Source organism: Caretta caretta, chromosome 11 (assembly GCF_965140235.1).
Source record: "Caretta caretta isolate rCarCar2 chromosome 11, rCarCar1.hap1, whole genome shotgun sequence".
NCBI classification, from domain to species: Eukaryota; Metazoa; Chordata; order Testudines; family Cheloniidae; genus Caretta; species Caretta caretta.
In genome coordinates, this window is record NC_134216.1 from 23275926 (window position 1) to 23293074 (window position 17149).

At 37.5% G+C, this 17149-nt stretch overlaps 1 protein-coding gene across 4 annotated transcripts in view; it reads left to right on the top strand.

Annotated features, from left to right (window-relative positions):
• The window catches only part of ARHGAP15 (Rho GTPase activating protein 15), a 458500-nt gene that overhangs the window by 282704 nt on the left and 158647 nt on the right, over positions 1-17149 (top strand). For all 4 annotated transcript variants that reach the window (XM_048868642.2, XM_075117817.1, XM_075117819.1 and 1 more), the window contains one exon: positions 7577-7675. In XM_048868642.2, the coding sequence (XP_048724599.1) occupies positions 7577-7675 (99 nt within the window). The remainder of the gene's footprint in view (positions 1-7576; positions 7676-17149) is intronic.

The window sequence follows — 17149 nt, forward strand, 5'->3', positions numbered from 1 at the left end:
CTTCCACTACAAGACACCCTGCCTGCCACATACACTGAATATATAGAAACTGCCTTTTTCAATGCCCCCCCCCCAACCCAATAATTGTAAAATTACTGGTTTGATACTCATTTGAGTCTCTCTGCCTCTCTTTACCCCTATCTTACCCTCAACATTTAAGAGGGTGTAGAGAGGGTTTCTCAACTTAGGCTCTGATAAAAATTGTTAGCAAGCCAACTGTCCAAATTAAGTTGTAGCAGAGATAGATCAGCATTTATTTGCCTTTGGTATGCACTGCATTGCATCTCATTAAAAGCTTTGTCTTCCCAAAAACCTGTAGGGATGGTACTACCAGGCCACCTACTCTTTTTTCCAGAATTAGAACAGTGATGTTCCATTTTTCCAATTGCACTAATATTTTTTTCCAATGGTGCACTTGTGCTTGTGTTTTAATTAAAACATCAAAGAAATAGACATGCTAAGAGTTCTGTGAGGACTTGGCCATATTGCATACATACACACCAGAAATAATTAAGCAGTAACATTCTGAATGCAGCTGTGACTTCTGTGATCTTGTTTTAAATGTTCATTTTACAGCAGTATTGTCTCCCATTTTCTAGGTTTCTGCAGCTTAGAGTAAATAGCTCAGACTTGGACTGCACAAGCTGCAAGTGAAGAGTATGTCTGTCAGGCTCCTGGCAGTGAGCTTGCAAACTTGAAGGGGCTTGTTCACCATAATGAGCAATTAATAGCAGCTGTAGTGATCATTTTATATCTTACAGTTTTGTTAGTGTCCATGCCATCCCCTTTTGGTGGATCATTTTATATCAGCATAGAACGCTGTCACAGATACCACCATCTTGAATAGAAAGTTTAATGCATAGATATCAAGGATGTGTAATGCAAACCATACTGCCAAACATATTATGAATATATTGCTCTTCTTTAAAATGCTTGTTGGTTTTTCATTCTACGGTATTGACTAACTGTCTGTGTTTGATGCATGGTTTACCAGCCTGATGTAGACTTATGGTTAGAGCTTAACTTGTTAGTTCTGCTTTTGCAGCCAATTCAGAATAACTACAGATGCCCAAAATATTAAAATTGAATGCTCAAATGGACTCAGTGTGGGAGTTTCATTGGTTTTAAATTGATAACAGCTGAAAGAGTGAATGATTAAAGCTATATACGGGCATAGTATGTAGCTCCTTTGTTCAAGTTCTTGTGAACAGAGTCCACTGTATGAGAATTTCCTATGTTACAATAAAAGATACTTCTGAATAATCGTTAGTTAAAATTTTTAAATGAAGAAGAAGAGAATTTTAGGAGCTTATAGAGGGAATAATTCCTGAGAAGCTGGAGTAAACTTAGAGAAGATGAAGTGGGTTTCTATTCAGAGGGGAACATTTAAATTTAAGTAGCATTCCATAAGGTGGTAATTGTGTCTATTGCCCAGGCATCTGAGTTAAATAAGCTGGATAGGAAACATAAACTGTATAACAAGACGTTAGAAGTGTTGTGTAAATCTTTTTTTTTTTCCCAAATCATAAAAAGTGGAGTTCTGAAGTGCCCTAATACAGATAAATCAAACAAAACCCTCTTTTGCTTCCTTTATCTATTGGGAACAGTTATTGTTTTCATTATATGAAAAGATGTTCTGGTTACTTTCTTCTCTTACAGTGATTTAAAATATTTATAGATATTAAAGAAGAACATTTCTAAGAGCAATAATTTATTTTTTTCAATAAGTGAGTTAAAAAAAGAAAAGAAATATCAAATTGTTGCCTACAAAAATTAACTCTTAGCACTTGTATAAAGTGTTTCCAAAACATTGTACAAGCATAAAAATATTGCACAAGCATGAGAGTTATAAGAATCTACATACTGTGATGTAAGCATTACCATCTCCATTTTATAGACAAGGAAATGGAAACTCAGAGAAATTAAGTGACTTGGATCAAAGTCATACAGTGTCAGGGGCAGAACTTGGTTTTCAGCTCAGGAGTTCTTGGCATCCAGCTGCATATTCAGTCACTAAATAATCTTGCATTTCTAAAATAATACTTTTTAGAAGGAAGTAGATTGGTTTAAATGTTTACTGTAGCCTTTTTCATTGCTTAGCAACTGTAACAGTGGTGTGACAACTAGCCTCATGTTGCCCTTTTGCCACTATGATCCTTCAGTTGAAGGCAATAATAATACTTAGCACCTGTTATCTAAGAAAGATGACAAAGTGTGTTTCAAAACATTAACTATAAGATAAGTAAATAGTGCTGTATCCATTTTTACAGGTAGATAAAATGAGGTTAAGCAGTTTGCAGATTCAAGAATAAAATCCAAAGGTTAAATCCTAACCTCACTGAAATCTATGGGATGTCAGTGGAGCCAGGATTTCACCTCTAGAATTCCAACTTCTCTGTTCCTTCCTCGAACCACCATTCACTAAACCAATGTGGGTTTGTTTGTTTTTTCAAAGTATAACACTTATTGGAAATTGTGAAAGTAACTTGAGATTCCTGGATGCCAGACATGATGTACTTATAGTAGTTACGGTAACTTGCTGAACCGTAGAGAATTAATTGTTCCTCAGTTGTTGATACGTTGGCTATCTGTAGACAATGCAGTCCATTGCCCCTGTCATTTCTGACCTATCATTTTACAGACACCCTTGCCCCTCAAATGAGATACAGTTTTACATCTTTTTAATATAATTAGCATCAGAGAACATTCCATGTCATGTGAAGAATTTGACAGGTCTTCACTGAAATTTTAAAAACAATTAAGATGTCAAAGGAGGAAGTACTAGTACATTTTAATCATAAATCTCTGTATACATAATTACCACTGGAAGAAATGCTAAACTTTTCATGAAGAAAACTTAACCTGTCCATTCTTTGTCACAAACATAACCCCAAAACATGTAACAGATCACTCACTAATATGTAATTGCCACACATGCACATGACCTTCTAGAGTGTATTTCTGTGACCCCAACCCTGCATTCCTTGTGTATCCAGAAGTTTGACTAACTCAGTGGACTTTTGGGTTGTAAAAAACTGCAGAATACATATCAGTCTGCAGAATACATATATTTGGATGAGTTGAAATGGACCTTCCTTCATATATTGACTCAGGAAACCCAGAACTCCTTTCCCTGTATCATATGGCAAGCAGATACAGCAGGCTGCAATAATTTGGAGAAACAGGTGGTCACTGCCTATTTCTTATTTCTAGTTCTATTCCTTTGGGGTTAAAATATTGCACATCATTGCTCCAAACTCCCTACTTAAAATGCACATTTTGAAAATCTAGTTCTTAGTAACTATGGCTTCAGACTCCTGGAGTTAGGCACCTAAATACCTTTGAGGATCTGGTTCTGTGTATCTGAGATGGTTTATATGTAGGCTTGGAAGGATTACATTTTTATCAGTAATGTCACCGTACACACACAAATGGACAAAAAAATATTTCCATCAATAATAACACTTCCATAATAACAATAATAACACTCCCATAATTTCCTGCAACTGTCAAAACTTAAATCAATATAAATATTTTTAAAATAGAAATAAACATATATTATCTCTCAAAATTATTAAAAAATGAAAATAAATTCTACCTATCCTATTTATATAACTCCCACTACATTTCCCAAACACACAATTCATTCTAAAACTGTTCTGAGAATGAACATACAGATACACAGACACACACACACACACAGAAAAAAATTATAATGTTGTTTATTAATAATCATCTAGGGCAGAAATATGCTTTATAAAAAAAATGAGGCCTGCACTTCAAAGAGTTTACAATCTAAATCTAAAAATTGCTCAGATGATAAGAGTTCCCTTTTTACATGAGAAGGTCTGTTTTGTTTTGTTTTTAATTTAAGTACTCCTATTTTAAAAATTTGAAATTAGTAGCACCTTAAATGTTAGAATTAAGTTAAAAAATACATACATAATAACGTGTACATCACCAGGACCTGTCTGTTTGCCAAGGATTTTGAAAAGCTCTGACCCAGGGAGAAGAGAGGCTTTCTGGCTATTTGAAGACATGGCAGAGTGGAATTCTTGGTAGAAGTTTTGGTTCTGAATCTTCGATGCTGGGGACCATTTTCCGGCCTGGGCCTGCACTCTCAGCATGTCTTGCCTTGCTTCCCTGCTCCCCTTTCCCAACTTGTTCCTCAAGCTGACAACCATAAACAGAGAAAAGGCAATTTATATTGCAAGGGTGAGAGTAACAACAAGGAGGCAAGAGCTGGTGACCCTATCAGGCAAACAGAGGTGCTGGAACTAGGGGCGTTGAGAGGGCTACTGCACCTCTTGACTTGAAGTGGTTTCTGTGATATACAGGGTTCATAGCTTGATTCAATGGCTCTCAGCACTCCCACTATAAAAATTGTTCCAGCACCCCTGAAGGCAAATGATGAACATGAAGCTTTTGGCCTGCTGTGAAGAAGGGCAGGACAAGTTGTGGACTACTTTATGGGAGGGGTGCAACTGAATTTTGGGTGAGGGTGGATATAGTTTGGGGGAGGGAGACAATGCTCCTGTTCTGTGGGAGTAGGAGGAGCTGAGGTACCATAGATTAGTTTCCGAGGAGCAGCCGTGTTAGTCTGTATCTGCAAAAAGAAAAGGAGAACTTGTGGCACCTTAGAGACTAACAAATTTATTTGAGCATAAGCTTTCGTGAGCTACAGCTCACTTCATCAGGTGCATTCAGTGGAAAATACAGTGGGGAGATTTATATACACAGAGAACATGAAACAATGGGTGTTACCATACACACTGTAACAAGAGTGATCAGGTAAGGTGCGCAATTACCAGCAGGAGAGTGGGGAGGGGGGGAACCTTTTGTAGTGATAATCAAGGTGGGCCATTTCCAGCAGTTGACAAGCATGTCTGAGGAACAGTGGGGGGTGGGCAAATAAACATGAGGAAATAGTTTTACTTTGTGTAATGACCCATCCACTCCCAGTCTTTATTCAAGCGTAAGTTAATTGTATCCAGTTTGCAACTTAATTCCAATTCAGCAGTCTCTCATTGGAGTCTGTTTTTGAAGTTTTTTTGATGAATAATTGCCACTTTTAGGTCTGTAATTGAGTGACCAAAGAGATTGAAGTGTTCTCCGACTTTTTTTTTGAGTGTTATAATTCTTGAGGTCTGATTTGTGTCCATTGATTCTTTTACGTAGAGACTGTCCAGTTTGGCCAATGTACATGGCAGAGGGGCATTGCTGGCACATGATGGCATATATCACATTGGTAGGTGTGCAGGTGAACGAGCCTCTGATAGTGTGGCTGATGTGATTAGGCCCTATGAGGGTGTCCCCTGAATAGATATGTGGCAGCAGGCTTTGTTGCAAGGATAGGTTCCTGGGTTAGTGGTTCTGTTGTGTGGTGTGTGGTTACTGCTGAGTATTTGCTTCAGGTTGGGGGGCTGTCTGCAAGCAAGGACTGGCCTGTCTCCCAAGATCTGTGAGAGTGATGGGTCGTTCTTCAGGATAGGTTGTAGATCCTTGATGATTCACTGGAGAGGTTTTAGTTGGGGGCTAAAGGTGATGGCTAGTGGCGTTCTGTTATTTTCTTTGTTGGGCCTGTCTAAATTAGGCTTGAATAAAGACTGGGAGTGGATGGGTCATTACACAAAGTAAAACTATATCCCCATGTTTATTTCCCCACCCCCGACTGTTCCTCAGACATGCTTGTCAACTGCTGGAAATGGCCCACCTTGATTATCACTGCAAAAGGTTTTTCCCGCCCCCCGCGGCTCTCCTGCTGGTAATAGCCCACCTTACCTAATCATTCTCGTTACAGTGTGTATGGTAACACCCATTGTTTCATGTTCTCTGTGTATATAAATATCCCCACTGTATTTTCCACGGCATGCATCCGATGAAGTGAGCTGTAGCTCATGAAAGCTTATGCTCAAATAAATTTATTAGTCTCTAAGGTGCCACAAGTACTCCTTTTCTTTTTATAGATTAGTTTGTTTGTCTTTAGTACTGCTGTGCAGAAAGTAAAGGATGACAATACTCATCCTTGGTATTCTGGGAGTTACTATGGTGTGTTTTACATGCTCTCCTAAATTTCTAATGATACTAAAAAATCTCAAGTACAGAAGTTTTATCAAAGCCCTTTGTACTAATTTTCAAAGTGTAGTACACTGTTGAAAAGGAATATGGAGACTGTCTCTTTGGGTAAATAATGATAATGCAGTCAGATTATTTGAACATTAAACTGCTCTTATTGAGTGATTTTCCTCATCTGTTTGATTCATTTTGATTCTAGATTACAAAATTCCCATTACTGAGTGCTCTTTTCATACTTTGTCAGAAAATATAGAGTGGAGATGAGGAAGATAAAGCTAACTTGTAATCTGAGATATTTAACCTGGTTATGCTGTGTTTCGAGATGAACATCCTATGACGGTCAAAAGTTTAAAAGCTTAAAAACTAAAAAGCAGCTTACCTAGTTAAACTCTAATTCAGTATGTAAACAGCGTGATTTACAAGTTCAGTCACTGAAGCCTATTTGCTATTCCCATCAAAAGTACATCATTTTTAAATACAAAAGTACAGAAAATGGGTTTTTGCCAACTGCCTTCTACACAAAAAAGAATACTAAGAGGAACAGAGCAGCAATTGACACTGGAAGTCAAAACCATAATTATTAATAGTGTATTCCTAAATCCAGATGCACTAGACAAGATAAATTATCAAAATAGTTTCTTTACAAGGAAAACAAATAAAAAAGGCAAATGTAAGAAGAAAATATTACTTTGTTTAGTGTACAGTTGTTGCCCTTAAAAATTTTCCAATGTTGCTGTTAGAATTACTTAACGTTATCATTGTGGTTCTTAAACTTTCCTAAACTTCACATAGGACATACTTTGGGTGAACTGTAAATACTGAAGTATTTGGTTATCTCAGGCAACTGAAAAGTTTTTCAGAGCAACCACTTATATACCCAATGTATGGAATTCACTGCTGCAGGACATGATGCAATCAAATACTGTGGCTGAACTTTTTAAAAGGCTGGATAATTTTATGACCAATAATTACAGTAGAGATGGAATTAGGCATTGATTCTACAAGCTAGTATGTGCAATCGAACCCATGCACCAACATGGAGCTCCATTATGAGCAATGGGGCTCCATGTGGGTGGAGGGGTCTACTCGTATGTGAGCTTTCAGGATCAAGGACAGCATGATTTACTTTTGGATGTTTCAAATTTGAACCAGACAGAGATCTGGATTTCAGAAATGGCTCTTATCATAATGCTTTACTGAACCAAAATCCCACACCTTAACATTGGAAGGTTCAAAATACAAATCACAATTTTGTGGCTTGATTCTCTCTAATTTTCAGCAAATTATGTTTATAAGAGCAATTGTATCCCAATTGGGGCATAAAATAAAAACCTGCAGGAGTCAGGAAGGCTTTGGTACTTCTTTTATCTGTCTAACAAACACACAGGAGTAGTTGGTTAATGCACAAGCCTCTGAAGAAGCAAAAAGCCCATTATTATAATTTATTTATTAGTTATTGTTTACCATGTTTTAATATATTTATCTTCTTTACTCTGTTTAGATCAAGTTTTTGGCTCCCATTTGCACTTAGTGTGTGAGCATGAAAATTCCACAGTCCCCCTATTTGTAAAACGGTGTATAGAAGCTGTTGAAAAAAGAGGTGGGTAACTTAATATTCAACACAGTTTTTCATTCCTGCAGCCATATTTACAACTGATGCTCTAACTTAACAACTCAACTTGTCTTGCCAGAGAAGCCATGCAGTTCAAATTATACTTTAGTGATTCACTCAACTATTACAGATTCTTTCTTTCTTTTTAATTTTTTACAATAGAGATATTAATAAAACAAATTAATGCTAATTAATGTCTCTATATTGTCTGTTTGACATATTGTTGATTCAATTGCAAACTTTTTGTGCGCAAGCCAATGCTAAAATATTCATAAAATGTCGGTAATTACAGTGCTAGAACCCTCATAACATTCATACTAAGATCCCTTGTGGTTGTTATGCCATTATATTTTTTGGTAAGTCCCCAATGTTACCTAACCAAAACAAATGCCAGTCTAACTTGTAAGTAATTTTAGAGTTTCTCTTACATTTTTTTTCCTCTTCTGCATTTTGGTGCCTGTTTTTATTGATGTTATTCAAAGCTATAGTACTGTCCCAGGGTTAGGATGCACTTTCATTTGTATTTTAAGAGTTTTTGTTTAATCATAAATAATCACAGCAAAATAAAATGTAATTAAGACATTTGATCTTTCTTCTTCTCTCATTGAAGGTCATTTTCATTGGAAGTATATACAGAATCCTAAAAATGTATTGTATAAAAATGTGAGACTTAATCACCATTTCTTACAAGTTTACAACTTGTTCCAGGGGTCATGGGAAAAGTATATCTTGCAAAAGATAGTTTTCAGAATAAAGATGGAACAACCCAGTGCTTTTGTTGTCTAGAATCTGAAAAAAAGAGAACCAGTGGAAAATTAAAAGATCTTTAGACAGTTAACCACAAAGGAGAAAGCAATTTTAATTTAATGATTGTTAGCTGGATTTATGTGAAGGGTGCAATGAACTTGGCCTAGAGATTCAAACTCCTGGAAATTCATGATTTAATTAAGTAGAAAGGACAGCACTGGAAATATTGTTATTCCCAGAGTGGTAGGTAGACAGGAAGTGACAGAATAACAGAACGGAGGCAGTGTGCAGGGGGAGATAGTAGCAGTGTTTTTGGAAAGAAAGAAGCACAACCATCTGATAGGGGATAAGACAGGGAGAGAAATATAGAGGGAGGGAGGGAGAAAGTTTTACAGTGGGAGAAGGAGGAGGAGGAGCAAAAAAGAGAAGCAGATTGCAAAAGGGAAAAATGGAGATTAGAGAGAAAATCAATTTTATTTTTCAAAATTTGCATTATGAAAACTCCAAACCTTGTACAACTTGCCTAGTTTCATGTTCCAGTCTCAGCTCAGGCTCATCGAAAGGTGCACCTGGTGTTTGCGGATGTTTAGAGTAGCCTGGGAGTAACCCAGGAGGACGGAGGCCAAAGGTGCCTTTACACACCTTTGCGCCTCCCAGAATCCAGGCTATGGGTGGTGGTGGTGTGGGGGGGGGGGGTAGTACAGCCCCCAGTACAAGGCTTCCGGGCATCTGTAACTTATGGCATCCTTACCTAGGCTGCCTATGGGCTGTTCTTCAGCCTAAAATACCCAGAGTGCAGAGCGCTCCAGCCATGAACCCTATAATACTGACCATCACTCCCTTACCTCTAAACCTTGATGGAAGAGTGACATAGGGCTGCTTACACTGGCTCCATATTTCTACACTTGAGGAGTTTCCCTAGGGCCACAGCAGCCCCTTTACAACCCCTTTTCATGCCAGAGTGATGTAAAGGGGGCTGCAGCTGGGGCCAGAATCCTACCCAAAGACTTATACCATTGGTCATGATACTGGCTCTTGATGAATAAATAATAATTAAAATAGATGTATTTTACATATGCCTACAGGTGTCTGTCCTGTATCTTCTTATGCCAGACCCCACTCTTGTGCAAACAAAATAAAAAGCGTTAAAAGTTGAAAAGAAAAAAGAAAGCTGGTATAAATCATTTGTGTGTTTCAGGTTCTCGCTATCCTAGTGTCCATTGCTAATGCTAAATTATAACAGAAAAATCCAAAGTATGTAAGATATCAGTATGGATATCAAATGAATTCATAAGGATTAATAGGAAAATGTGTTCACTGTTTCTACAGAGCAATTGATCCTTTAAAGCATTGCATTATTGTTCTTTGGTTCATGTGCTTTTTTCATAATTGCTGTAACTTTAAGCAAGTATATCATTTTAGTTAATACAGTATGTAAATAAAAACTAATCTCAATGGTATGAGATAAAATTTCATTGTGCTGTATTTACGAGTTTGTACTTGATATACATTTTTCTATTATCATTTTCTTGGATTAAGATCCTCGCATTTACTCATATTCTATTTACTCTAAGTGTTGTTTTTACTAAGTTCTGGCATAAACTATCTCAGAACAGCAGTAATTTATGTGAAGCTAAGTCCAATGTTTATGCAAGCTTCTGATGACATTTTATACTGGGGTTGGTATTAGGAAGCAGTATGTGGAGGTGCCAAGTCTCCCGGCATGGCTGAAACTCAACAGATCTAAAGCCCTCCTCCTAATGGCCAGATATGCCTCCAGCCAAGATACTCAACTGCAGAGTCATGGGAAATACTTATGTACCAATTATGGGAAAGGCACATTTAATGAAAACTTTATGTTTACTTTCATAGTCTTAGTAAGATGGCCTAAATACTCAGAACAGCTGGCACATTCACTGTTGTGGAAAAGATTTTTTTCCCTCATAGTTACTTTTTCTTTTTAGAAAATATATAATCTACATACTGTACTGTATCAAAAAATGTTGCTTATATACTTCATTTAAAAAAAATCCAAAAAACAGATCTTAAGAGTCCAGCCCTATATGTTGCCTGTTTGAATCAGAAAGAACAAATATTCATGCTTTGCTGGACAACTGTGCTGTTAACAAGATAATCTTAACCATTATTTTACAAAGGTGCTTATATGTCACATACTGTGCCCAATAAAACATGGTTTACTTTTTTCAATTTTAGCATATTGTTGCCACACACAGGAAAAAAATCCTAATAGTGAGCTAAATAAAACATACCATTTAGTATGTTTCCTTATCTAGATGGTTTCACATTATTCTGTCAAACCACAAGAGGATATTCTGATACACTGACACCGTTGGGTAGGTAACTTGCTATTGGCCTTTTTTTATCTTAGTTACACTAATTTGTATCCAGACTATCTCCATGAAATCAGTGGAGTTACTCTGGAATCACACTGACGTAACTGAGATCAGAGACTGGTCCATTGATTCTGTTGGATGTTGTTTGCCTCTTAGCCAGCCTTTTAATATAGACGGAAAAGACAGGATTTCTTTGTGTCCAGTAAACTTCTCTTCTCAGACCATAAAGCAGATCTAACTAGTCCATACGCATTTGTTTATACAGTTGTGAACTCCAGCTTTGTAATCTCTCATTTACTATTTCTAACTGTGGAAATGGAACTGGGTGCAGAGTCTCTCTCTTCATCAGCCATATTGCAGGGCTGTCAGGATAGTTTATCATAAATATTAAATAAAAAAATTTAAAAAATAAAATATTTCTGCAAACCCTACCTGAGCGGTCCATTGACTTAAAGTTTTCAGGAGCATGTTCATTATGTTTTTTTCCTATCCATTTTACTTGTTCCTTCTTCGATATTTGGTGAAATGCTGCCCCTAAAAATATGAGGAACCCAACCCTGATCCCTTTCAGTCAAAAGGACTTTTGCTACCAGCTTAACTGGGGGAAAGAGTGGACTCTTGGTGTCCAGTGTAGTAGTCCCTACAGAGAAAGTGTCTATTATTTCCTTAAGGCTAGATGGTAACTGAACATTTTGCCTTGAGTAAGGTTGGTGTGTACCTGATGGGTACACTGAGGGAAAAATTGTGAGTGACAGAGTTACAATTCTTTTCTTGCTCCCACTTTCTGTCGGAGTGGGAAGAATCATAGAAACATAAAATTGTAGGATTGGAAGGGACCTCGAGAAGTCAGCTACTCCAGTCCCCTGCACTCATGGCAAGACAAGTATTATCTAAAAAGAAAAGGAGTACTTGTGGCACCTTAGAGACTAACCAATTTATTTGAGCATGAGCTTTCGTGAGCTACAGCTCACTTCATCGGATGCTGCATCCGATGAAGTGAGCTGTAGCTCACGAAAGCTCATGCTCAAATAAATTGGTTAGTCTCTAAGGTGCCACAAGTACTCCTTTTCTTTTTGCGAATACAGACTAACACGGCTGTTACTCTGAAACAAGTATTATCTAGACCATCCCTGACAGATGTTTGTCTAACCTGCTCTTAAAAATAACCAATGATGGAGATTCCACAACCTCCCTACGCAATTTATTGCAATGCTTAGCCACCCTGACAGTTAGGAAGCTTTTCCTAATGTCCAACCTAAACCTCCCTTGCTGCAGTTTAGTCCATTGCTTCTTGTCCTATCCTCAGGGGTTAAGGAGATCAATTTTTCTACCTCCTACTTGTAACAACCTTTTATGTACTTGAAAACTGTTATCTCAGTCTTCTCTTCTCCAGACTAAACAAACCCAGTTTTTTCAATCTTCCCTCATGGGTCGTTTTTTCTAGACCTTAATCATTTTTGTTGCTCTTCTCTGGACTTTCTCCAATTTGTCCACATCTTTCCTGAAATATGGCACCCAGAACTGGATACAATACTCCCATTGAGGCCTAGTCCGCACCGAGAAGAGAGAAATAATTACTTCTCATGTCTTGCTTACAACATGCCTGAGAATTATGTTTGCTTTTTTAAAATCAGTGTTACACAGTTGACTCATATTTAGCTTGTGGTCCACTATGACCCCCATATCCCTTTCTGCAGTGCTCCTTCCTAGGCAGTCATTTCCCATTTATATGTGTGCAACTGATTGTTCCTTCCTAAGTGGAGTACTTTGCATTTGTTCTTATTGAATTTCATCCTATTTACTTCAGACCATTTCACTAATTTGTTCAGATCATTTTGAATTTTAATCCTATCCTCCAAAGCACTAGTAACCCCTCCTAACTTGGTATCAACCATAAACTTTATAAGTGTACTATCTTTGCCATTATCTCAATCATTTAGGAAGATATTGAACAAAACCGGACCCAGAACTGATCACTGTGGGACTCCACTTGTTATGCCCTTCCAGCTTGACTGTGAACCACTGATAACTACTCTCTGGGAACAGTTTTCCAACCAGTAGTGCACCAACCTTATAGTAGTTCCATCTAGGTTGTATTTCCCTAGTTTGTTTATGAGAAGGTCATGCAAGATGGTATCAAAAGCCTTACTAAAATCAAGATATACCACATCTACTGCCCCTTCTTCTCCCCCCATCCAGAAGGCTTGTTACCCTGTCAAAGAAAGCTATTAAGTTGGTTTGACACAATTTGTTCCCGACAAATCCCTGTTGACCATTACTTATCATCTTATTATCTTCTAGATGTTTTGCAAATTGATTGCTTAATTATTTGCTCCATTATCTTTCCAGATACTGAAGTTAAGCTGCTGGTCTGTAATTCTCCAGGTTCTCCTTATTTCCCTTTTTATAGATTGGCACTATATTTGCCCTTTTCCAGTCCTCTGGAATCTCTCCCATCTTCCATGACTTTTCGAAGGTAATCACTAATGGCTCCGATATCTCCTAAGCCAGCTCCTTGAGTATTTTAGGACATATTTCATCAGGCCCTGGTGACTTGAAGACATCTAACTAAGAAATAAGTTACTTTGCCTCTCTTCATGGAGAAGTCTACTTAGTTACAGATTAACTAGGATGAGGCCAGAGCTCCCTACCCATTTCTGCTTGTTCCCACCAGGGAATATTGGGTAGTAGCTGGGGACACAATCTGAGCAGGGCCAAGTATTGGAATGAGGGAAGCTTGTGACAGTCTAAACCTCAGCTTATACAATAATTCACAGACTGTGCAGTCTTGCCAAGGGTGGGGCTCTCATCTCAAGTTTTTATTTCCCTATGCCAGGTATTATTTCCAGTCATTTCTTGAATCATTTGTTTATTTTGTTATTCGCAGACCCTTTAAAGTTCCACCGGCTGTTTTTAAGTAAAAGTAATTAAAAAAATTAGAACCATCACTCTGTAATACCTTAACAAAATGCCAACCAGTACTTTTTCATATCAAAACTTGATCATGTGAAAGTGAACTGATATTAAAATCTTTTCCAGGGATGATAATTTCTCTGGGTCCAATGGCACCATAAACTAACATATTGAATACTTTACTACCCTAAACATGTTGTTGTGCTAACAGTATATTTTAGGTTTGTGAAGGAATGGGGCTAGTTTTCCAGAGAAATTTGATTTCATTTATCTTGGCATCCATCTATTGAAACATGGTTTTGACAATTCATTCTTCCCCTACATTTCCAAATCCAACTTATTATGCCCAAATTAATTTAAATGACTTTAAAATGATACCATCAACTCCACAGTTGATGATTACAGGTATAGATTTTATTATAACATGAACATTGCAGACACTGTTTTGTCTCTGTTTTTTCGGAGCACAATATGCTGTGACAGGAATGATACATAGAATTGCATATTTGACTCAGTGCTGAAAAGCCACCCTGAGATCCATAACCTTGCCTAAAGATTTAAGAAAGACCTTTAGTCCACTTCTGAGAAGGTTCTTAGCTCAGAAAACTTTATCTCTCAACTTTGCTTCTTAGCAGCTGTTATGTTTTTTGCTGTCATTTGTTTGACAGGATCCAGTTATAGGTTCCGATGTCTGTTTAAAGAAACAGGGAGGTTGTTGGCTTTAAAATTCCCTTACTGCTTGTGTGTTCAACATTTTCCCAGGCTTTTCTACATAGTTTGCCAAGCAAAGGGACTGACCTTTTGTAGCAAACACTTTTTCATTTCTAAATGCTCACTTTGATTTTTGTCCCATTTTATGCTCATTCCAAACTGTTTACAACCCACTAAAAATGACTGTGAATTATATGTTTGTGTAATGGATTCCTTTTGTGGTTGAAGTAGAATGTTTACTTTGAACAATTAGTTATCTTTGGGTAGATTATAGTGACCTGAAAAAAAGAATGGCTAAAATTATTACGGTACCTTAACTATTTCCTTTTGTTATCTTCTATGTTAGTCTAACATGTTATTTACCAGCTTCATTGCTCTGAGCTTACAGTGAGAAAATCACATTGAACAGGAACAGTGACAAAACCTCTACTAGTAGTTCTGCTAAGATTTGTTGGTCATTCTTTTAGATTATGGCTAGACACTCTGAGTCTAATATTTCCGAAGTAACTAATACTTTTGAGTACCTCCATTTTGAGATGCCCAACCTTAAAAGAGCCTGATTTTCAGGAATTTTTGAGCAGCTGCCCTCTGAAAATCAGACCTCTTGAAGTTGTTTCAAGTTGGGCACCACAAAATCACTAGTCACTTTTTGAAAATGTTGGCCTGATTGTCCAAAACTGCATTTTGATTGTTTGGGATATCATCACATAAACACAAATAAAAAATCCCTATTTCCCTGTGTTCAGTGATTGAGGGAGAAGATTTATTGGTAGGGACAAAAATAAGGTACCTTGTGGGATTGTAGTGAAGAGATGCAGTCATCTCACCCCAAGAATTTAGGACCATCATAAACCACACCCCTTTCTCCACTCCAAGGTTGAAGAAACACTCCAAGTGCAAGGCGTGTTTCTTCGACCTTTCCTTCTCTAACACATAGCAACAAGTATTTATATTAAACATACACACACACACATACCCTACTAAAACAGGACTCCCCACTCCACCTGCTTCTCCCTCTAGGGAGAGGGTGAGAGAACAAACAACATATGAGAGATGTGTAGTCATGTGCTTGATGGACTACTGGAAGTTCTTCAGATACTACAGTGATAAGCACAGTATAAGAACATAGAATAGAATATAGTACAGTAGAACAGATCCTGAGGGAGAGAAGCGATGAAGGTGAAAAATGGCAGTTTAAACTACCCTCTCCCACAAATTACCAAGATGCCATTTGGGCAGCAGCTTGTGGCCTTTTCATCCACTTTTAACTAACATTCTAAAAGAGAAACTTGGAGCTGTTCTATAGTCCAAATTGTTGGGAGATTTTTTTATAAAAGAAAGTGAGATGAAAGTAGCTGTTTAGTCATAAATTGCTCCTGAAAAGACAGCTGCATTTCTGGGGGACAGATTAAGCACCCAAGACTCCAAATAGTCTATGGAATTGAATAAATGGAGAAAGTTAAAAATAATTGCAAACAATAAAGGTGACTATTTTCTTCCTATTTTATCCTTTTCCTAGGAACTACTTTTTATAGTGGAAGGAGACATTTAGTAAGACTTTTTTTTTTAAGGAAAAATTAGTTAGCCTAATCTAATAATGGCCAGCCATTAGTAGACACTTTTGGAGTAGTTGATGACACAAAGCCAGGGCAGCCAAAGTATGTACGAACAGCCTACTCATTCACAACTTTTCATAGTTTACCAGTGTATATAGTAATATGCTATTGTTATTAGATTTGTACTAAATGATCTGTTTGACCCACGGAGCATTGGGTTAAGGAATGATGTTAGCCCAGTTCCTGAGCAGGAGCCAAGAAGTGCACAGGGAAGTTCAAGAAGAGATGCATGAATCCACCTTTGTGCTCCCCCAGTCCTGGGTCTGTCCAGGTGCCAGCTAGTCCTAGACATAAATTAGTGTAGTAGACTTTGACAGTTGTTCCAACAGGGCATTTTGGAAGCTGGGAATTAGGATTCCCTTATGTAAGGGGGAATTCTTGAGTGGTCAGCTACACTGTCTTTAGGGCAGTTTTACACCACTGTCAGAGTGCAAAATTGCTCTAAGGCAGAGCAGGACATGGGCCATGAATTACAGTTTAGGAGCTACTTTGCTCCTTGTTTCTCCTTGTATATCTTTTATTGTTGCAGGCTTTTCTGTCATAAACACAGGATTTCATCCATGAATAACAAGCAGTTCATTTCTATGATTTCATTCATTTATTTGGAATATATTTATTTACTTTTTTCTTTCTATTAACATTTTTTTCTATCTTTGCCCCTGCTTCCAGGCCTACAGTTGCTTGCTTGCTTGCTTACTCTGATATCATTTTACTTACTGCTTCCAGTTGCCTTAGAATTCAGTACCCTGAAAGTGCAGAGATCGTATTGCTCCACTAAACTATCTGAGCTCCTAGTTCTACTAATTTTTCACTGTTCATTCTTTCCAACTTTGGGATAATCTATTATAGTTAGATCCAGGCACACAGTAAAAGCTAACACTTCCGTAAAGAATGTTCAATTTGTACTGTTTAGCTTGTGATGAGATTCTTGAAGTCTTTTTATGATTCTATCTTGTTCCAAGGAGATTTCTGTTCCCTACTTTTATAAGCATTCTGTGTGTGTGTGTGTGTGTGTGTGGACGCAGGGTGGGGGAACAGAATCAAAACAAACTGATAAAAAAATTACATGCTGAAAAAAAAATCCAGCAGTTCAGCAGATAAACCCTTTTTCCAGGGAATAT